Source organism: Heloderma suspectum, chromosome 1 (assembly GCF_057233095.1).
Source record: "Heloderma suspectum isolate Gila_16-S chromosome 1, 16-S_ref, whole genome shotgun sequence".
Classification (NCBI taxonomy): Eukaryota; Metazoa; Chordata; class Lepidosauria; order Squamata; family Helodermatidae; genus Heloderma; species Heloderma suspectum.
The window spans coordinates 68,956,925-68,980,744 of NC_139458.1; the positions used below are offsets into that span (position 1 = coordinate 68,956,925).

The 23,820-nt window shown below is 44.4% G+C and overlaps 1 protein-coding gene across 3 annotated transcripts in view; it reads right to left on the reverse strand.

Annotated features, from left to right (window-relative positions):
• LOC146357333 (uncharacterized) overlaps positions 1–23,820 on the reverse strand; it is a 91,394-nt gene that overhangs the window by 53,491 nt on the left and 14,083 nt on the right. The window contains exons 2-4 of one of the 3 annotated variants that reach the window (XM_084845321.1): positions 20,485–20,595; positions 19,086–19,189; positions 7,340–7,398 (exon numbers count right to left, since the gene is read on the reverse strand). In XM_084845321.1, the coding sequence (XP_084701447.1) occupies positions 7,340–7,357 (18 nt within the window). In that variant the 5' untranslated portion in view covers positions 7,358–7,398; positions 19,086–19,189; positions 20,485–20,595. Of the gene's footprint in view, positions 1–7,339; positions 7,399–18,736; positions 19,190–20,484; positions 20,596–23,820 lie in introns of those variants that run through there. The other 2 variants (XM_084845329.1, XR_014789345.1) reach the window with 2 other exon arrangements.

Genomic DNA, 23,820 nt, shown 5'->3' on the forward strand with positions numbered 1-23,820 from the left:
GGAAGTCAAGAAATCACCGGGATAACAGGCAAGCATGGCCTTGGTGTACAAAATGAAGCAGGACAAAAGCTAATAGAGTTTTGCCAAGAGAACATGCTGGTCATAGCAAACACTCTTTTCCAACAGCACAAGAGGCGACTCTACACATGGACATCGCCAGATGGTCAATATCGAAATCAGATTGATTATGTCCTTTGCAGCCAAAGATGGAGAAGCTCCATACAGTCAGTAAAAACAAGACCTGGAGCTGACTGTGGCTCAGATCATGAGCTGCTTCTTGCAAAATTTCGGCTTAAATTGAAGAACGTCGGGAAAACCACTAAACCGTTCAGGTATGACCTAAATCATATCCCTGATGAATATACAGTGGAGGTGAGGAATAGATTTCAGGGATTAGACCTGATAGACAGAGTGCCTGAGGAACTATGGACGGAGGTCCGTAACATTGTTCAGGAGGCAGCAACGAAATCCATCCCAAAGAAAAAGAAATGCAAGAAAGCAAAGTGGCTGTCTGATGAGGCTTTACAAGTAGCTCACGAAAGAAGGGAAGCGAAAAGCAAGGGAGAAAGGGGAAGATATACCCAACTGAATGCAGAGTTCCAGAGAATAGCAAGGAGAGACAAGAAGGCCTTCTTAAGTGAACAATGCAAAGAAATCGAGGAAAACAACAGAATGGGAAAGACTAGAGATCTCTTCAAGAAAATTGGAGATCTCAAGGGAACGTTTTGTGCAAAGATGGGCATGATAAAGGACAAAGAAGGCAGGGACCTAACAGAAGCAGATGAGATTAAGAAGAGGTGGCAAGAATACACAGAAGAACTATACAGGAAAGATCTGAATGTCCCTGATAGCCATGATAGTGTGGTCACTGAACTTGAGCCGGACATCCTCGAGAGTGAAGTCAAGTGGGCCTTAGGAAGCATTAGTAACAACAAAGCTAGCGGAGATGACAGTATTCCAGCCGAGCTATTTAAAATCCTAAAAGATGATGCTGTTAAAGTGCTGCATTCAATATGCCAACAAATCTGGAACACTCAACAGTGGCCACAAGACCGGAAAAGGTCAGTTTACATTCCAATTCCAAAGAAGGGCAACACCAAAGAGTGTTCAAACTACCGCACCATTGCGCTCATTTCACATGCCAGCAAGGTGATGCTCAAAATCCTACAAGCTAGGCTTCAGCAGTATGCGAACCGAGAACTACCGGAAGTACAAGCTGGGTTTCGAAGAGGCAGAGGAACTAGAGATCAAATCGCCAACATTCGCTGGATCATGGAGAAAGCAAGAGAATTCCAGAAAAACGTCTATTTCTGCTTCATTGACTACGCTAAAGCCTTTGATTGTGTGGATCACAACAAACTGTGGCAAATTCTGAAAGTGATGGGAGTACCAGACCACCTTACCTGTCTCCTGAGAAACCTGTACCAGGGTCAAGAAGCAACAGTAAGAACCAGACATGGAACAACCGATTGGTTCAAAATTGGGAAAGGAGTACGACAAGGCTGCATATTGTCACCCTGCTTATTTAACTTATATGCAGAGTACATCATGAGAAATGCCGGGTTGGATGAATCAGAGGTCGGAATTAAGATTGCCGGGAGAATTATCAACAACCTCCGATATGCAGACGATACCACCCTAATGGCAGAAAGCGAAGAGGATCTCAAGAGCCTCTTGTTGAGGGTGAAAGAGGAGAGTGCAAAAGCTGGTTTGAAACTCAACATTAAAAAAACTAAGATCATGGCATCTGGCCCCATCACTTCCTGGCATATAGAAGGGGAAGAAATGGAAGCAGTGACAGATTTTACTTTCTTGGGCTCCAAGATCACCACAGACGGTGACTGTAGCCATGAAATTAAAAGACGCTTGCTCCTTGGGAGGAAAGCTATGGCCAACCTAGACAGCATAGTAAGAAGCAGAGACATCACCTTGCCGACAAAGGTCCGTCTAATCAAAGCTATGGTTTTCCCAGTAGTAATGTATGACTGTGAGAGCTGGACTATAAGGAAGGCTGAGCGCCGAAGAATTGATGCTTTCGAACTGTGGTGCTGGAGAAGACTCTTACGAGTCCCCTGGACTGCAAGGAGGTCAAATTAAAGGAAATCAACCCTGAGTGCTCATTGGAAGGACAGATAATGAAGCTGAAGCTCCAATATTTTGGCCACCTAATGCGAAGAGAAAACTCCCTGGAAAAGACCCTGATGCTGGGAAAGACTGAAGGCAAAAGGAGAAGGGGACGGCAGAGGATGAGATGGCTAGATAGCATCACCGATGCAATGAATATGAACTTGAGCACGCTCCGGGAGAGAGCGCAGGACAGGAAGGCCTGGCGTGCTATGGTCCATGGGGTCACGAAGAGTCGGACACGACTGAACGACTGAACAACAACAACAACCTCTTCAGTCCGAATCCTGAATCCCGAAATAAATTGGGGTGTTTTGGACAGCTTCAGTCTGAATCTAAAGTGGGTCCAGAGCAGTCTGAAGTGGGTCAGAGAGATCTGAAATGCTTTGGATCACTTTGGACAATTCTGAAGCCCAGACAGCCTGTCTGAGTAAATGTAACAACTTGCTAGAGAAGGGAGCGGGAGAAAAGGAGTTGGGGGGGGGGGGAACCGAGCCTTGGAAAGTGACATCTCTAGGTGCTAATAGGGCTGAACTTCTAATCCAGTGGTTTGTTTCCTTGCTTTGTACTGTTTGGTCTTTGGCTCCCTGCCCTTCTCAATTACTATTCCTTCCCTTCCCATTTTTCAACTCTCTATATTCTTATAAAAAAAACCCAAAGAATACAAACAACGACCCCTTTTCTCTTCTCTTAGGCTTTAGTGTTATTCCCCCCCCCCCCTTTTAGGTAGTTTTTTCTTTCTGTTTCTGTTTTTCTTTTGGTCTTGTGTGTGTGTGTGCTGTGTGAGTTCACCATACACATTACTGTGCACAAGCAAACAGTGTGTGGCCAAAGCAGTACACTAATACACAGTCCAATATATACTGTGGGGCAAAGCAGTACACGATACGCATAATATGAAGCATCATAACTTTTGCTAGTTTTCCAAGACGCTTTGCTTGTCACTTGTTTTCCCTTGTGTACATCAAATGACCATAAGATGAATATGATAAGGCTAGGCTATATGTATTTTTTAAATGTTTGCTTCATCTCACCCTTCCTGGGGAAAAGGGCTGACAAAATGATCAGGGGGCTGGAACAACTTTTCCAGGTAATGTGTACTGCAGGTTGTAGCCAAAGGGATGTTTAACTTTTCTTTCTTCCCTTAATGAAAGCCTCAAGTCAGTGACAGATTCAGGACAGACAAAAGGAAAGTACTTTTTGCACTTCAAAAAAACAACAACCCTACACCAGAGATTAAGGATAGTGATCTCCTAATTGTCACCTTAAACACCTCCTGATTAAGATCTCTAATCGCTTGTGTGGCTGACAGTTTTTTACCTTTTGTTTTCATTTCTGAGAAAAGGAAAATTTATGCATGGCTAGCACAAAAACTGCTGGGAAAGATTGAAGGCAAAGGAGAATGGGACAGCAGAGGATGAGATGGCTAGATAGCATCTCTGATGCAATGAATATGAACTTGAGCACGCTCCGGGAGAGGGTGGAAGACAGGAAGGCCTGGCATGCTATGGTCCATGGGGTCACAAAGAGTCGGACACAACTTAACGACTGAACAACAAAGCACAAAACTGTCAGCAATTTTGCAGGTTCAGTCACCTCCATAGGGGCTGCCAGGTGCCCAGATTTCATGCACACTGAAGAATTATGGCTCTTTGCTTTGAGAGATTTCCTTGAAAAAAGCAAAATTTACCTGTGCCTAGCACAAAAGCTACTGGGCCAAACTGTCTGAAGTTTGGCAGGTTCAGACATCTCCATTGGGGCTGCCAGGTTCCCAAATTTCATGTACTGATCATAGAAACGGAAAATGTTACAGTCATTTCTGTTTTCCAATGCAAGTCAATGGGAAAATGTAAAATCCAAATCATTCGGATATCTGAATCTTGTTTGCTCCGAAGCGAATCAGATCGGGTCCGAATTGGTCCAAAATGAATCAGCGCTGATTCAGAGGATCCAAATCAGCCTCCAAACAGAATTGGGGGCTCTGTGAATACCCCTAATCTTTTTATTACTGTTTTTTTAAAATCTATTTGTGTGAAGGGAAGCTGGAACTAGTTCCAACTTCCCTGCAAGGTAGGACAGGCCACTTCTGGCCTCAAATTCCCTAGAAGCACCCAACAGCCACTCACCCTGGCCAAAAGTCACTGAAATGAGCACTGAGGTTGCCCAGATGGAAGAACACCGCCCTGGAGTTGAGTAGACGTTTATTTTTAAAGGGAAGGGTGGCAGGAAACGGGAAGGTGTGAGGCGGTAGACTGCATAAAGGGTTACAAGCCTGAAATAACAGCAACAACAAAACCCTTGTGGACAGAGAGCCTTTCAACAGCACACCCAAGCAAAATACCAAAAGCTGGCTGACCTTCCTCATATGTTACGGAAGCAAGGGCCTCCCGGGATAGAGCCCAGCAGTCCAAACAGGTCCAAGAGCCACCGTAACGGGGCGGAGGTGGGGAGAGTGACAGCCACGCCTTCACTCCAGCTCCTTTTAAGGCCGAGCCCTGGCAACCCAAGGCAGACTTCACCCAGCCAATCATCAGCTCCGTCGCTGGGCTCCCCACCCTCACCCCAGAAGGCAGGGTCTTCCCCAAAGTTCAGCTGTTATCACTTCCGCAATTAACAAAGGCTGGGCTTGGCCTTGAGCGCCAGGACCAAAGAGCTGCCCAGAAAGCACATTCAGGGGTGGCTGAATCATCTGTGGGAGCAAGGACTAGCCCCAGGGGGGAAAGAGCTGGCCTATATTCTTGACAATTTGATTTTACATTCTATGTTAATCAATATTTTGTTTTTAATCTGTATTTTATTATCAGCTGTATTGAGTGCCATTTCTTGGCAGAAAGGTGGAATAGAAATTAAATAATAAATAAACAATAAATAACCAACTGGGAGGAGATATCCAGGTGTTTTTCGCTTTATCAGTCTGTGAACAAGTCAATTGAAAGGAGTCAATTGAAAGGAGGGTTTCTGCCTGAATCTCTGACCCAGCCTCCAGTCATAAGAACATAAGAAGACAGAAGAGCCATGCTGGTTCAGACCAAGGGTCCATCTAGTCCAGCATTCTGTTCACACAGTGGCCAACCAGCTGTTGACCAGGAACCCACAAGCAGGGCATGAGCACAACAGCGTCTTCCCACCCATGTTCCCCAGCAGCTGGTGTAGAGTCCTTCTATTTAAGGTACAATGTATGCTTAGACAGAAAAAAGTCCAACATCCCCTGTGGGTTGACCGCAGCCTCTGGTTGCCAGAGGTATACTGCCTCTGCACATGGAGGTTCAACATTGCTATCATGGCCAATACCTGCTGATGGAAGGGAACCATCCTCCATGAATAAAAGTTGCCAATGAGAGCGGCCATTACATCTTTGTGTCAGGGACTTCTGCATGTTAATTGTGCACAGCTGTTTGTTGTTTGCTTTTGCAAATCACTTGCACTCACTGTATGATAAGAATATTTGCATGGAGGAGCGGGTGAGATATTGTTTTTCCTGCTAACTATCCTTGGTGCAAGCTGTGCTATTGGGAGGCAGGATACCTCTGATTGCCACCAGATCCTGGGGTCCAGCAGGAGGGGAGGGCTTTTTCCATCTTGCCCTGTTTGTGAGCTTCCCGGAGGCATGTGGTTGGCACTACTGAAGACATGGTTCTGTACTGTTACTTTACACATACCAGGGATGAGAAGTAAGATGAAGATTGCAATCCTACCCATACTTACATGGGAGTAAGCCCATTGAACTTAATGGGACTTCTGAGTAAACAAGCATAGCACTAATTTGCACTGAGCACTGAAATAGAAAGTGGTGAAATCACAAGTAATTGCACTAACATAATTGGGAGAAATTATGGCTTAGAGATAAAGTAAGTGACTGAAAGCTCATTTTTATTGTAGAATTGTACAAGATTGTATAATTGAAGGGGGTGTGGCTGTGAGGGGTGTGGCTGTGAAGGGACCCTGCACTTCTGAATTTGCCACTACAAGACTCGATGGTCTTATGGGCCTCTTCCAACCCTGCTATTCTATTACTTCTGCAGATAGCACAGACACAGGCAACATATATCTAAAAATAACATTTAAACAATCAGCCAAAGACAACCCAGGACCAGATTAAAACTCACTATGTGCTGCCAAATGCCTGAGAGAAGAGGGCATCCCACATTGAACTTCACTGAGATTATTGTTTTTCTGCTGTTACTTCTGAAAGGAGAACAGCAAACTCAGAAGTGGGATCGCTGCAGGTCTGGAGAGGCTTTCATCTCTCCCATTCTCCAGTGAGCCCCAGTGAGATCACTGTCCTCGCACTGCTAATCGCATTGCCAGAACAACATTTTCCCCACCCACCAGTACAGCTAATCAGCTGAGTTGCAAGGGAAAGTGGGTGGGGGCCACACCAGCTTCCCAGACAGCATCGGGAACGGCCATGAGCAGCAGGTTTTGCACTGCTGATTTAGGGTGGTTGAATGTTTAAATCAACATTTTGAATTCAGTCTGGAATTGTATTGGCAGTCAGTGCAGTTGGCATAAAATTGGTATAATCTTCTCAGATTTTCTGGGTCCCACCATTGTCCAGGTGGCTGCACTTTGCACCAACTAAAGCTTCCAGACAGTCTTCAAAGGTAGCCCCATGTAAGGCACATTACAGTAGTCAAATGGTATATTACAGTTACAAATATCAAATGATGCTTACTGTGGAGAAAACATTATTAGATTGTGGATCATGTTGCTATAGCAATGAAGTGGCTTATTCCTTTCTGGTCCCTGGTGAAAGCATTAATCCATTTTGAAGAGTAAAGGATATTTAATAAAGGAAACAATCTTTTCTAGATTTAAAAATTCTGCCCAATGACAGTACAATTTATTCCTTGGTTTCATGCTTTAATACCACCAGGATAAAAACTAACTGTTGGAGAGAGGCCACTTAAAGCAGTTACTCTAGAGACAGCACTACAAAATATGCACAAGCTACATTTACGTTTCAAAATAAGTATCGAATGCAAAGTTATGTAATAGATTTTTAAAGCTTTCCTGTCTGAATTCCTTTGTTCCATACTTAGATTAATATGTGGGTGCTAGCCTGGAGCAGAATGGAAAGACAGAGAAGATAAGCAGAGGGACATGAAAACTGAAGGGATAATATTATTTGTATGCAGCTTTTCTACACAAATGTGCCTAAAGTGGCTCAAAATACAAGGACAAGAATGCATCATTACAACAAACAGTCTAGTACCTGATGCAGGCGCTTCATTCTGCTTCATGGGAGGGCTGGCCATAGTGCCATAGGATTTCCTGCAAAGAGCAATAACTGCTTTTCAGATTGAGTTCCATCACAGACTGACTTCCTGCTACAAGCACAGGACTCACTGGTTCCCTTCCCTTGGCCTAGTAGGAGAAAAGGATGAGTCATCTCCCCCATAGCCTATTTGTTCTTGGGCCATCCCAGCTCCCATCAAAACACATCAACAGAATGTTAGTGGCTCTCTGCTCTCTATTGTCAGGTCTTTGAGGGGCCTCAGGCATCTACACTGATAGCAATGTTTACTGAATCTAGTGTTACAGAGTTGGGATGGATCCTGAATCTCTTTGTAATCAGAGGCACTGTGCCCATAAGTGACTCCTGAAAGGTCATTAAGACTGACCCCAAGCACACAACAATTGATAACTTTTAAAATTCATTACTACATAGGCATCAGTAATTAAAACACAATACCATTTGTTTATCAGTTGTTAACACAGATAAGCTAGAATCAGATCTTGTAAACCTTTCTAGTGGAGTCAGGCATTAATACATTCTTTTGCACCCTGTTGATTTCACTGCGCAAGCTGCCCCCGCCACTTGTGCAGCGGTGATTCTAGGCATAACCCAAAGTGAATGGAAACATTCATTTCTGGAAGGGGGCGGGTCTGTAGAACTCACATAAGGGAGCTCCGCTGACCTGTCCCAATTCAGCAATGACTGTTTCCACTCATTGTAGGGCTTCTTTTAGGAAGCTCGAAATCTGCCTTGTGTAAGCTTGCTCAATGGAATCAGCAGGACCCAGCACTTGTGGAAGGGAATTGGTGGGGGGGTGGAAAATAACTAAGGCAAGGCCATGTTGATTGGCTTCTTTGTGCCAATGTGGCAGATTCCTCAAAAGCCCGTAACTGTTGTCTTTGTTTCTTCTGCACTGAAGAAGAAACTGTCAGGACAGTAGAGACAAGATATCTTGTTCCCACAGCAATTCACCCCAGGCCTATGGATCGTCTTGCAAAAAGTTACAGGGCGCTGACAGAAGGGGCTGGGAGTGATGGTCCAGTAAAAGTTTAATTGATAATGAGCAGACATGCATGCTAGGCTTGGCTGATGTCACTTATTTAGCCACATTATGATTATAAATGTAACTGGTGAGTGTTGATCTGGGCTGCCTCAGGGTTGACAGAGCTGCCTTCGTTGCTCATGAATAAACTCGAGTTGAATCATACCCACGTGTCCAGAGCTTAATTGGAGGGCAGCTGGGCACAGACCTCCAAGTCCAGTTTGAACTTTTACCACAGGGGCAGAAATGCCCTATTGGATACTGCCCAATATAACCATCAGCCTGTTCTTCAAGAGTGCCAAGAGCAGGAAATGTCTAAGATCCAATGAGAAAAGGGGAACAGAACTGCAGGAAGCCATAGCAGATGGAGGTAAGTTAGGAAATAGATGGAAAAGGCAGCATTAAGATGGGCATGGGAGAAGGAGGTATACCTCTCTATTTATTGTTAATATTACATAGGTGAAAAATACTGTGCATGTTGATTGTGGGATATAATCATTTGTTTTGCTGACAATCTAGAAGATCAGATACATTACGAAGAGCCATTATACTCTATGACACGTTGCCCTAGTACTCTCTTTAACAGTAGTGACCAATCAGAGCTGCCGTCCCCAACGTGGTGCTTGAAGCTGGCTGGAGGATTATGGGAGTTGCAGTCCGACCTGTCTCGCCTTGGTATATTTTGGCACATCACTTCCCAGGTAAATGTAGAAGTAGAGATCAAAAGCAGGAAAAGAAAAGTACATCGCTATGACCCACGCTTTATTTTCTGCATATAATGCAAAGCTTCTCTTTCCTTTCAGAGAAGGAGCTTGTCCCAGTGACCCTAAACCAAGATTGCTGTGTATGCTTCCCACTGGGAAGGAAAAGCAGCAGGGTTCTGTTGCTAATAGAAACACAGTGTGCTATATTTTCATGTTTGGGGCAATTATGTTCAATACAGAATTGCTACAGGGTGAGAGCAATTTAGCAATTAAAGCTCTATATTTAGCTGCTAGGATGTTAGGACAGAGTGCCTCACTTTTCCTACAGAGAGGTGACAATTTGCCTTTAATGAAGGATGACCCCCTAAAATTCCCTTTCCTTCTCAATGTGTGCTGGAGTAAGGCTTAATAAGCTGGGCTCTAATAATACTGCGCTGTACAATTAAAGTTTGTGAAAGAAGGATTATGTGGTGTGTTAGGGCCACTCATGGTACCACATTACCCTTTTCCATGCACACAAGTAAGCATGCTCGAGGTGTGTGTGTGTGTGTTCTTGACTACTTAGGTTGATAAAGCAAAAAATGTTCTTACATGTGCATCAGCCGCAAGGCGGCAGAAGGCTGCTTCAGATTGACTGTATTTCCTGTCCCATCAATGGACAATTTTTATTTTAGACACCTGATAAGCCTTCTATACCAGTAAACAATTTGACTAGTATTACTAGCAATAGTAATAATACAATTTTGTTGTTGTTCAGTCGTTCAGTCATGTCCGACTCTTCGTGACCCCATGGACCATAGCACGCCAGACCTTCCTGTCCTCTGCTCTCTCCCGGAGTGTGCTCAAGTTCATATTCATTGCATCCGTGATGCTATCTAGCTATCTCATCCTCTGCTGTCCCCTTCTCCTTTTGCCTTCAATCTTTCCCAGCATCAGGGTCTTTTCCAGTGACTTTTCTCTTCGCATTAGGTGGCCAAAATATTTGAGCTTCAGCTTCAGTATCTGTCCTTCCAATGAGCAGTCAGGGTTGATTTCCTTTAGGATGGACTGATTGGACCTCCTTGCAGTCCAGGGGACTCGTAAGAGTCTTCTCCAGCACCACAGTTCAAAAGCATCGATTCTTCGGCGCTCAGCCTTCCTTATAGTCCAGCTCTCACAGCCATATGTTGCTACTGGGAAAACCATAGCTTTGATTATATGAACCTTTGTCGGCAAGGTGATGTCTCTGCTTCTGACTATGCTGTCTAGGTTTGCCATAGCTTTCCTCCCAAGGAGCAAGCGTCTTTTAATTTCATGGCTACAGTCACCGTCTGCGGTGATCTTGGAGCCCAAGAAAATAAAATCTGTCACTGCTTCCATTTCTTACCCTTCTATATGCCAGGAAGTGATGGGGCCAGATGCCATGATTTTAGTTTTTTTTATTGTTGAGTTTCAAACCAGCTTTTGCACTCTCCACTTTCACCCTCAACAAGAGGCTCTTGAGATCCGCTTCGCTTTCTGCCATTAGGGTGGTATCGTCTGCGTAGCTGAGGTTGTTGATAATTCTCCTGGCAATCTTAATTCCGACCTGTGATTCATCCAACCCAGCATTTCTCATGATGTACTCTGCATATAAATTAAATAAGCAGGGCAACAATATACAGCCTTGTCGTACTCCTTTCCCAATTTTGAACCAATCGATTGTTCCATGTCCAGTTCTTACTGTTGCTTCTTGACCCTCGTACAGGTTTGTCAGGAGACAGGTAAGGTGGTCTGGTACTCCCATCACTTTCAGAATTTGCCACAGTTTCTTGTGATCCACACAATCAAAGGCTTGAGCGTAGTCAATGAAGCAGAAATAGATGTTTTTCTAGAATTCTCTTGCTTTCTCCATGATCCAGCAAATGTTGGTGATTTGACCTCTAGTTCCTCTGCCTCTTCGAAACCCAGCTTGTACTTCCGGTAGTTCTCGGTTCCCAGACTGTTGGAAGCCTAGCTTGTAGGATTTTGAGCATCACCTTGCTGGCATGTGAAATGAGCACAATTGTACGGTAGTTTGAACACTCTTTGGCATTGCCCTTCTTTGGAATTGGAATGTAAACTGACCTTTTCCAGTCTTGTGGCCACTGTTGAGTGTTCCAGATTTGTTGGCATATCGAGTGCAGCACTTTAACAGCATCATTTTTTAGGATCTTAAATAGCTCAGCTAGAATACTGTCATTTCTGCCAGCTTTGTTGTTAGTAATGCTTCCTAAGGCCCCCTTGACTTCACTCTCGAGGATGTCCAGCTCAAGTTCAGTGACCGCACTATCATGGCTATCAGGGACATTCAGATCTTTCCTGTATAGTTCTTCTGTGTATTCTTTCCACCTCTTCTTAGTCTCATCTGCTTCTGTTAGGTCCCTGCCTTCTTTGTCCTTTATCATGCCCGTCTTTGCACAAAACGTTCTCTTGAGATCTCCGATTTTCTTGAAGAGATCTCTAGTCTTTCCCATTCTGTTGTTTTCCTCGATTTCTTTGCATTGTTCATTGAAGAAGGCCTTCTTGTGTTTCCTTGCTATTCTCTGGAACTCTGCATTCAGTTGGGTATATCTTCCCCTTTCTCCCTTGCTTTTCACTTCCCTTCTTTCCTCAGCTACTTGTAAAGCCTCCTCAGACAGCCACTTTGCTTTCTTGCATTTCTTTTTCTTTGGGATGGATTGAGTTGCTGCCTCCTGAACAATGTTACGGACCTCCGTCCATAGTTCCTCAAGCACTCTGTCTATCAGGTCTAATCCCTTAAATCTATTCCTCACCTCCACTAAGGGATATGATTTAGGTCATACCTGAACGGTTTAGTGGTTTTCCCTACGTTCTTCAATTTAAGCCGAAATTTTGCAAGAAGCAGCTCATGATCTGAGCCACAGTGAGCTCCAGGTCTTGTTTTTACTGACTGTATAGAGCTTCTCCATCTTTGGCTGCAAAGTACATAATCAATCTGATTTCAATATTGACCATCAGGTGATGTCCATGTGTAGAGTCGCCTCTTGTGCTGTTGGAAAAGCGTGTTTGCTATGACCAGCGTGTTCTCTTGGCAAAACTCTATTAGCTTTTGTCCTGCTTCATTTTGTACACCAAGGCCACGCTTGCCTGTTATCCCGGTGATTTCTTGACTTCTTACTTTAGCATTCCAATCCCCTATGATGAAGAGGACATCTTTTTTTGGTGTTAGTTCTAGAAGGTGTTGTCGGTCTTCGTAGAACCGATCAACCTCAGCTTCTTCATCCTCAGTGGTTGGGGCATAGACTTGAATTACTGTGATGTTGAATGGTTTGCCTTGGATTCGTACTGAGATCATTCTATTGTTTTTGAGATTGTACCCCAGTACTGCTTTTCCCACCCTTTTATTGACTATGAGTGCTACTCCATTTCTTCTAAGGGATTCTTGCCCACAGTAGTAGATATGATGGTCACCTGAATTAAATTCACCCATGCTTGTCCATTTTAGTTCGCTGATTCCCAAGATGTCGATGTTCAATCTTGCCATCTCATGTTTGACCCCCTCCAGCTTACCTTGATTCACTGATCTGACATTCCAGGTTCCTAAACAATATTGTTCTTTACAACATCGGACTTTCTTTTCACCACCAGACACATCCACAGCTGAGTGTCCTTTCGGCTTTAGCCCAGCCGCTTCACTCTTTCTGGTGCTACTTGGAAATTCCCTCTGCTCTTCCCCAGTAGTATATTGGACACCTTCCGACCTGAAGGGCTCATCTTCCGGTGTCATATCTTTTAGCCTTGTGATATGTTCCATGGGGTTTTCTTGGCAAGAATACTGGAGTGGGTTGCCATTTCCTTCTCCAGTGGACCACATTTTGTCAGAACTCTCCACCATGATCTGTCCGTCTTGGGTGGCCCTGCACAGCATAGCTTATGGTTTCACTGAGTTACGCAAGCCCCTTCACCACAACAAGGCAGTGATCCATGAAGGGGAATAATACAGTTACTGCCAAGGAAATTTTACCCAGCTTCTTGGAGCTCACCGTACAGGAGAGGGGCCAAAAAATTGGTCTGGGGCCCAGGCCTATGGGTGGGAAATCTGTTCATAAGCAAACATTCAAGCATATTCTGTCTTAATAATTATATTCCCTTATTTTGTTAACTGTAGAACTAGTTTTAAATTATATATATATATTTTTTTGTTTAAAGCTCCCCCCCTTTTTTTGTATTGAAAATCTTTAAAAACTAGCTAATCAGCAAGACTCTAGTAAGTATCTGAAAGAGTGGAATAACATGGATGAAAACTTTTGTGTATGTTCAGAGGGTGCATTTTTAACCTCAGTCAGCCTCCACTTACGAGGACTAGAAGATTCTGACCAGTTGCTTCCAGACAGGCTTGAACCCCTGTCTATTTTCTTTTGAGAAATTAATCACTGCTCATAGCTAAAGACAGAGGTGGCACAAGATGTCCCACCACCTGAGGGAAGCGGACACATGCTGCACCTGTACCCCTGCCTCCTCCCACCCCCCTCAGTGTCTTGTTCTGAGGGGGTCCTTCCTCAGAGCAAGGCATTTGGGCAAGGAGGCCATGGAGACCATCTGTGCCATCGCATTCTGCCGCAACAGGAAAACAGCCAGTGGGGTTCTCCAGAGGGCGTGCCCACCCGATGCCTCACGCTAAGCAAGGCCAGGCATCGGGCGAGCAGCCGCTCTGATGAGTCACATTGGTCACTTTCCTGCTGCAGCATCTGCAGAGTGGGGAGACTGGCGGGACTCCCGCCCGCCCTGATACCTCACTCAGTCTACAGAGTGAGGGTTTGGCCTGGAGGCAGTGGCAGGAGATGTAGTGGCCCCTCTCAGTGTGTGGGGGGTGGGGAGATCTGAAATATCTCCTGATCCACTGCTTCAGACTCGAAATTCACCCTGCCTCATGGGTGGGCCGGCCCTAGCAAAAGCTGTTCACATCTCTTACTTGCTCTCCTCCCCCCACCTTACCCTTGATCTCTCTGTTCCCTTAGGTTCATCTATTGATCCCATGAGGGGAGGATCAAAGAATTCAATATACCATGTTGCCCCCTATGCTTGCAATGACTTTCCTTTCTTTAACCATCACCAGGATAGTTTCATCTTCCATGTTACCTCCTGCCACCCCACCTCCTCAACATTTCTTTCCTCTACAGAACCACTCCTGAATAGCTGTAACCTTGAGAATTACCCGCTCATCAACCTTGTTACTCCATTTTGGAACCTTGCCCTTTCCTTTTAAAATGTTATAATATTTTAAAACATTAAACAAAACTCCCAGCTACAAATTATATCGTCATCATCATCATCATCATTTCTATACTGCCCCATAGCCAAGGATCTCTGGGTGGTTTATAAAGATTTAAGAAATTAAACATTAAATTACAGTAAAAACATTAAAAGACAGTGTAAAAGTTTTTAAACCATTTACATAAAATACACAAACAAATAGTATACACAAAGACAACATACCTAAAAGCAACACTGAGCAATCAGCCATAACCATAAGCCAAATCCAGTACTGATTAAAAACTCCTTCTACGCTGCCAAATGCCTGACAAAAGAGAATGGTCTTAACCTGGCACTGAAAAGATAACAATGTTGGTGCAGGGCAGGCCTCATTGGGGAGATCACTCCAGAGTTGGGGGGCCACCACAGAGAAGGCCCTCTCTCTTGTTGCTGCCTTCTGACCCTCCCTCAGAGTAGGACCTTGGATGCTGAGCATAGAGTACAGGTAGGTTCATGTTGAGAGAGATGCTCTGTCAAGTATTGTGGTCCTGAGCTGTGTAGGGCTTTATAGCTTGAATCAAGCTTGGATATAGGCAACCAGTGCAAATGGGTGGGGAATATTAACTGCTGGGAAAATATAATTTGCACACAGCAAAAATGGTACCTTTTAAGAAAGATATTTGGATCTCCTGCAACAACTCTGCACTTCTTTACTTTTATTTACTGTAATAATTCCATAAACACCCAGTAGAACAGGGATTAAGAACTATTAAAACTAAGGCGAGGCTTCTTCCTTTTCCAGCCTGAGCATAATCAACAGCTGCTAAGGTACAAGAAGGAAACTAAACTAAACCAACTCCTTTGCCCCTAAGGGGCCATGTCAAAATGACTAAACTTTATGGTTGGGGGATAACATCAGATTCCCAAATGTCAACAACAGATGTTCTTCATGACACCATGCTGCTGTTTTTAGTAAGTAATTTTGGTTTTTAGAACATTGAAAACTTATTTAGAGGCTGACCACTATCCCTTCCCCCCAGTACCACGTTAATACAATATCACTAGCACCACTTAGAGATTTTATTATATTGAGAGGTATATATATATGTATGTATGAAGAGGTAAAAATAAATGAATGAATGAATGAATGAATGAATGAATGAATGGTCTGGAAACAATTTCCAGAGGGATAACTGTGTTAGTCTGCTGCAGCAAAAGCAAAGCGTCTTGTGGCACCTTAAAGACCATCAAATTTATTCTGGCATAATTTATGCCAGAATTTATACCAGAATAAATGTATTGGTCTTTAAGGTGCTACAAGACTCCTTGTTATTGTCTGGAAAGCTCCTCAATGTGATATTAGTACTGTAATATGACTTAGCATGTAACATTTCTACCAATTTGCCTGCCACCCTCAGCCATCCTAACTAAGCGTCTCTCTTCTGCCTGGACCTCTTTCTCCTTGCTTTACAGAATCAAAAGCAATTTTTGTGAGGGTTTTCTGAGCTCCACAGATTTCACTCCACCCACCCGATGGGTTTCCTGTTCCCTCAGCTGCTACCCCTTTACTTATGTTCCACTTCTCAGAAGCCTCTTTGTCTCAAAACATAGGCAATTCAATTATATTTACCTTTATCTCTACATGTACAATGCTGAGCCAATAATAATAAGCTGCCTGAATACCAGGCAAATTGTATTCATTATATTCCAAGATTATTCCATTAATAGAAAAAGGAAAGAAACAGAGGCCATTAAAAAACATGTGGACTGAACATGAGGAGGTGACATCTCTCGGCACTGGAGAAACAGAGAACTTGATAATTTGCTGAAGTGCTCCTTGTGTTGTATTTGCTGTTTTTCAGTTTTTAGGCCACTCTATTGTTGCAGTATTTAATTTCGTTTTTAAAGGGGAAAAGGCCCTGCAATACTATTAATACCTTAACAAGACTCTCCCTGTGAAAGAAATTCCTCTGCAGATTGCAGAATGCAGGGGGAGTAGCTTTTTCCAGCAAAACGTGAGTGTTCTTGCATGGTGAAGTTCAGAGGAAGTGGCACTCTAAAAATAATTTTTGAGGAAGTATGCTTCCTAGAATATTTATTGCTCTTGGAAATTTGACCCAATTGCAGAGCAGACGGTAAAGTTCAGGATGCCTGACTTCTAGAGGTAGTGAGTTCCATAGAAAGGGGGCCACCACACTGAATGCTCTTCTCCAGGTGGACTCCAATCAGGCCAAAGATCCGTGCAGAACCACCAAGAGCACGCCCTCTGATGACCGCAGTGACCTGGCAGGTTGATAAGAGAGAAGGTGCTCTCTCAAGTATCCTGGTCCCAAGTTGTTTAGGGCTTTGTACACTACTACTAAGTAAAACCTTAAAGCTGCCCTGGTAGTGAATAGGCAGTTAGAGCAGTTCCCCTAGCAAAAGAGTTGCATGCTGAAAAGGGACAGCTCCTGACAACCACCGAGCTGCTGCATTCTGCACTAGCTCCAGCTTCCACACCAGCCTTAAGGGCAGCCCCACATAGAGTGCATTGTAGTAATCCAGTCTTGAGGTTACTGGCACCTGTACCACGTGGCCAAGTTAACCCTGTTCAGAGAGGCTGTAGCTAGCAAACCAGCCAAAGCTGGTAAAAGGCACTCCGAGCTGCCATGGCCACTTGGGCCTCCAGCAACAGTGATGGATCTATGAGCACCCCCGGACTAAGAACCTGATCTTTCAAAGGGAGTGCAACCCCATCCAGAACAGGCAATGAGTCTATCTCCTGGACTCGAAAACCACTCACCCACAGTGCTTCCATCTTGCCAGGATTCAGCTTCAGTTTATTGGCCCTCATCCTGCCCATTACTGAGTCTAGGTGCTGATCCAGGACTTGCACAGCCTCACCTGATTCAGATATCATAGGGAGATAGAGCTGTGTGTCATCAGCATACTGATGGCACTTGGCTCCAAATCCCCTAATGACCACTCCCAATGGCTTCATATATATGTTAAACAACATTGCGGACAAGATGGTTCCCTGCGGTACCCATAGCTCAGTTGCCAAGGGGCTGAGGAATGGTCACCCAATGTTACTACCTGAAATCGGACCCTCAGTTAAGACCAGAACCACTGTAACTCAGTGCCTCCAACTCCCATCCCACTGAGTTGATCCAGGAGGATACCGTGGTCAACGGTATCAAAAGCCAATGAGAGATCGAGCAGAATTTACCACTACACCACTGGTCCTCCAGATGCATTGAATTGCAACACCCATCATTTCCAGCCAGCATGGCTAAGGTACCAGGTTAGGGAAGGCTGTCCTACTCTAAGACAGGATAACCAATGTCTAAAGCAGGGGTAAGCAACCTGGTGCCCTCCAGATATTTTGGATTACAACCCCCATCATCCCTGACTATTGGCCATATTTTCTGGTACTGATGGAGCTGTAGGCCAAAGCATCTGGATGGCACCAGGTTGCCTACCCCTGGTATAAAGCATCCCTGACAGGACCAGTCCTTCCATGAAGTGGGGTGATGCCCCCGCCTCATGTGGCAGATCCCGAAGACCAGCAGATTCCACCCGCTCCCCACTAGGAGAACTGTGTGCCCCGCCTGGCACTTCAGAAAGTCATGAGGCTGCCCTCCTGCTGCAGCAAGAGCAGCTGGCACAGCTCTCTGGAACATCACCCACCCAATGCCTCACACTGAGGACCCCTCAGAGCAGGTAGACTCTCTGGAAAGCCCCACCAGCCACTCAGAAAAGAGAGTGACCAGCACGGCTCTCCAGAAAGCCTGACCCAAATGCCTTGCTGTGTGGGATCCTTCCTTGAAGTGAGGCATGGCGGGGAGGTGGCCATGGAGATCGCCTGTGCTGTGCTTTCTGGAGAGCTGCAAGGGTTGTACAGTTCTCCTGGGCATGGAATCTTCCACCCTTTGGGATCTGTTGCCTGAGGCAGGGGCTTTACCCCATTTCATGGAAGCCATTATGGCCCTGTCAGGGAGGGCTCCTTTCTCAGAGAACATCTGTGTTGGACTACAGCTCCCAGCATCTCTGGCCAGAAGGTGCTGGGAGTTGTAATCCAAAATATCTGGAAGCCATCAAGGCCTTGTCAGGGATGTGAGGGCTCCTTTCTCAGAGAACATCTGTGTTGGACTACAACTCCCAGCATCCCTGGCTGGAAGGTGGTGGGAGTTGTAGTCCAAAATATTTGGAGGGCATCAGGTTGGGGAAGGCTGCTCTCACTGTTAGGGCTCCAGTGATATTAAAAGCACGTATTAAAGCACAAGCATATCCTTCATGCTGGTTGTTGTATGCCTTAAATCACCTGACATTCAACGGGGCAAGTGTGTCCACCCCCAACCTCAAGCAATTCTATATTACCCTCAGTTGCTGTGCCAAATTTTAGTCAAGACATTTAAAATGTCTAATCAGAATATCATTCATAATATTTTATTTTAAAATTGGAAGAAATAGAAATATACCAAATTTTAAAAAATGTGACATCATTGTGACGACAATCCTATACACAATTACCTGGGAGTAAATCCCATTGAACTTGATCGGGTTTGCTTCTCAGTAGACATGTATCGGATTGCGCTGCAAGTTAAAATTTGCATCTCATATGTAATGTGTATGAAATGTACAAAATACGAAAACCTGCATATTTATATGTAATGCGATGCATGTTCTCCATAACCGTGAAGCATTTAGTTAAGCAATGCTATATTAGGATGGTCAGTACTATCAGCTTAGTAGCTTCTGTATCTTCCCCCCATCCCCTCACTTTTCTTTGCTCCTCGATTTCTTAGCACGGTTTCTGTTTTCTCAGCTCTTGAATAGCCATATGGCTGGAGTCGTCTTCATATCCCACATGCACAGTACTGGGATCTGAAAGCAAGGGATAATAACTTTACAGTCGAGCACAAACAAATCCCAGTGAATGACTCATTTGGCTTATATTAGTTCCAGGAGGTAAGCAGGCCGTATTGATGCATCTGTGAGAAAAGGTCATATAGACAAGGGATCCTGTTTCATTATTCCAAGGAACGCACTAATTGTTATTTGTTGCCTGAAGTTCCTTCCAGCCTCACTTACTCGATCTTCCACAGAAAAGTGCCAGCAGAGCTCCTTTCCATCAGCACAGGAGCTCAGCTGCCCTATAGGCCCACTGGCTGCAGAGGTTTAGGATTGCACTCTTAGTCTCTATCTGCTTAGGCAGATGTTCTTATGGTGAATCCACAGGGAGATTTCTCCTGACCAGGCTCTGCTAATTCTGCAAAATGCAGCTACAAATTTGGTGGAAATGAGGAGAATTTAGGAAAGTTAAATATAATTGCATTGGAGGGACTAAGGAGAATGTGTTGCTCACATGAAAATCTCTTTCATATAGGCCATTTTGTGAATCCCACGCATAGTTTGGCAGCATAAACAACAAATATGTGTGCTTCTCTCTGCCTTGAATATATACTTTAAAAAAACAAAAGTTTTTTTTTTTACAAGGACTGTTAAATGTGGAGACCTCCTCAGTAGAAGGATTTCATTTCTTCTGATTTCATTTATTCAAGCTCCAATTTTTCTACAAACAGTGAATTCAAGTATTTGCTTTATATGGGACGCCATTAAATAATCTAATTAAATTTCCATGCTTCTGAAGCAGGAGGCTTTATTATACTGGCTAAGTTCCAACAAGCAGCAGGGAAAACAACACAGCTTCAGTTGTTTCCCCCACCCCTGCATGTGCCGGTCGCGCGACCAGGATTACCCTCATTACCCATGCCGCATCATGGGTTGCCATGTCGTCTGAACCCAGCACACAGCGTGGGTATAGTTCATTTTCACCCATCCTACAACCCATCTTGCATGGCGTGGATTGTAGGGTGGGTGAAAATGAACTACACCCGCAGCCTCACGCTGCGTGCCAGGTTTGGATGACATGGCAACCTGCAAAGTGGCATGGGTCATTAGGGTAATCCCAGTCTCATGGGCGGGAGAAACAACTGGCACTGTGTTGTTTCCCCCCCGATCATCCGAACTCAGCCACTGACTTACTGGGTAATCCGTGGACACACTTCAGTGCTACCAGCCCCCAAAGGGATTGCATGGTTTGTGTTTTGCTCTGAAGGTACCAGGATCAGCCTAAGGGCAGCACTACACATTACATGAGGAAATGCAGGTTATCATACCTGTGTGTGTTGATGGAACCATAAACTGAAGATAGAGGGTACCTGCTGATTCTCCCCTGTATCCCTACTGTATTTCTCTCAGCTGGACTTATCTCTGGTTCCAGAACCTGGCTGTTAAGAAAAGAACAATAACACACAGGGATGGGGCATTTGCACAGTATGGTAATTAGGGATGTCAGAGAAATCCAGAATGGAACCAAATGAGTTTGGGTTTTCATTAATCTGACCCGTGGATTCAGCAGAGGAATGGCTTCGCCTCCGTTGGGTGGATTCCTTGGACTTGCGGATCAGTTAGGTAACTTTTCTGAATTTTGCGGAAACATTCTCATAGAAAAAATATGCAAAATAAAGAACAGCCAAAAATGCGCATTTCCCCTCATAGGCTAAAGTGTGAAAATGCACATTTTGGGGGAATTTGCGCATTTCGGCATGTGCAAATTTGCACACATTCGGAACCAAAACAATCCGATTCTGGCAACAGGTGGACGACAGAATGAAAGGCTCCTGACAATCTGCAAAACACAGAATGGATTTTACACAATCTGTACATCCCTAATGGCAATACGCACACACAGCCAATTTTCTCCTGCCAGGTCTCTTGGGAATGCCATGATTTCCCTGTAACATTCCCAGAGTAACTCTTTGATCTTGTATACAGTTTTTCCTAAAGCTCCTGCCAGCTAAGACTTCTGCAAGGGGCTTGTCATCAGGTTATTTGTATATTGGGTGGAATCCCATGCGATGCAAGCAGATCCACTCATTCGACAGAACATCTCTCTTCCCTCTTGTAGCCCCTTGCATGTCCCAGAAATCTGCTCTGGAGAATTGCTCCACTCCCAGTTCCACCAACAGAAGCAGTTGTTGCATCAGCTGAATGACTTCACTGAATTTTTACCCACTGTTGGGCATACCCAGGTTACAGTAAAGTATGTGTGAATGTAAAATGATCTGGCCTCAAACTCTCAGTACAACAGCTTTGTCAGGCTCTGCAGACAAAATGCTTGTGGCTTTTGATCAGAGTATTACTAAACAGAAACGGTTTCCTCTTGATGTTGAGGATATAGGTAGGCCAAGGAACACTGGTTAGGATACATGATTCTCGTGCGCAAAAACAGGTTGCATGGGGGGCTGCAGAGCAGTTCAAACACAGTGCAATTGTGCTTCAAAAAGGCTGCATACAACTTATCTTACTTGTGCAGGCATGAAAGCCAGTAACTTTTACCTAGCGCCTCTTACATTTTAGGTTGAATATGGGTTCATGTGAACAAAACCAGATTCTCATTTCATTTACAAAGTAATTGCAGGACCAGGATTGGTGGGTTAAACTGGTGGCCCATCTAACACGTGGTCTCTCGAAAGGGCCAGGACCAGATACTTTGGAGCAGGTGAGTACAACTTGTGATCCACCAACCTGAACTCAGCCTGCTACTATGTATTGTAGCCTGCTGGGTGCTTGGCAAGCCCATTTTTGTGGTCCTAAGTAAGCAGCAGAAACCTGACCCTCCCCAGTTTGTGGGCCACCATACACTCTGATCGGCTGCATTTGGCTTGGTAGGCCCAAAGTTGTGCAGGCTTGCTTTAGAGGAAACATACAAGAATGCAGTCCCCCTTCAGGGCAATCTTGGCAAACAGATACTTCTGTCTCTGTTCTTTATTTATTTTGCCCAGTCGGGTGTGTTTTTCTAAACCTACATATAGGCCATCACAAAAGCTTGTGGTAGAGAGGCTTTATTCATTTAAAAGTATTGTTATAGATCTGGACCTGGTCTAAATGACATTTCAAGGGATTCCTCTAACCCAGTGACTCTTGCCCAGTCATGTCCCTGAGTTCACTGAATAGTTGTCAGCTGCTACTTTGAGTGAGTGAAGTTGACTCCACTAGATTCTCCCCACTCCTAAGGAATGGAATGAGTCTGTGGGGAAAACAATAGAAACTGCTTGAGTTAAGTTGAGTAGGGGTAGACATGGACAAGATGCAGGGTCACAGAAAAAAAATGGAGCTCAGCTCTGGAAGCATCTTTAGGATGCAAGCCCCCACCCCCAATCTGATCAGGGAACAGTGTCTACTGGAGTGGGTTTAAGCTGTGAAATCTCCATTTATGCTCAACCTGCATATCTGCAAATAAATGCAAATATTACAAAACACCATAAGCCTCCAGTGACCTTATTCAGAGGAAACCAAAACCCTGGCTAAATGTTTGCAATCCTGGAGTTCTCACCACTTGGTGAATTAGTGTGTAAATTCATATTATTGAATATTAAAGGTAGGAAATGCAATAGGAAAAATGCCTATTGAAGCCCAATGATACAGTTGATCTGTGTATCAATCAAACGATTTGGCTAACCTGAAGTTCAGAGAGGTGTTTTCATTGTTTTATATTGCTTTCAGGTTATAAACAGAAAGGGTAAAAGTGTGTGTGCATGTGGTTAGCTTTGAGGTCTATTCAATATCACATGAGTGGACTTCTGTTCACTCAGGGGGACTTCTCCTTCTTAACCAGTGCTGAAGAACTCCAGGGCAGATGGGGGGGGGGGGCAGAGGGAGGCAGAATCCATTTTGCTAACAGCATCTGTTCAATTGATGTACAGGCACTGCTGGATTTCACCCCTTCAGTATTATGGTTATTAAATATGGATGAGAATGGTCAAAATGGTTCACAGATATTTATACAATGTCAGACTTTTAAGGAAGTTTCTGTGTAAACATAAAAAGGGTGGCACAGCAGCTTTTAAACTAAACCCTGGGTGGAAACTGACAAGAGCTGGGAAGCATCCAGTTCTGGTTAAATCATCCCAAGGGGATGAAGATGAAAATGTATTTGCCCAAATGTAGAAGGGGAGGAAATAAGCCAGGAGTACATGGGAGAGAATCATAGCCAATCAAAGAGGCCAAAGTGCCATAGCAAAAGATGCACACTCCAGAAGCATCTGGGGAGGAACACCGTGTATAGGTGTTTCTCTGAAAATGCTGGGTGCCTCTGAGCCAAAATTGGAGTTGGAGTGCTGGGTTTTCAAGGAGAATCTGGATATAGTGGGCATTACAGAAACAGTGGGATATGGTCACCTCTGGATATGAACTCTACAGGAAGGTCAGAGAAGGGTGTAGTGGGGGGGGGGTGCTGTCCTGTACGTCAAAGAGGGCATAGTGTTGAGCAGATCAGAACACCTAAAAGGGGTAGGTTCTTCCAAAGAAGCACTGTGGGTGAGAATACCAGGCTCCAAAACTAATTTAGTACTAGGAACGTGCTATCGTCCCCCAGACCAGAATGCTCAGGGTGACCTTGAGATGGAAAACAAAATCAGGGAGGCCTCTAAATGAGGAAGTATTGTAATAAT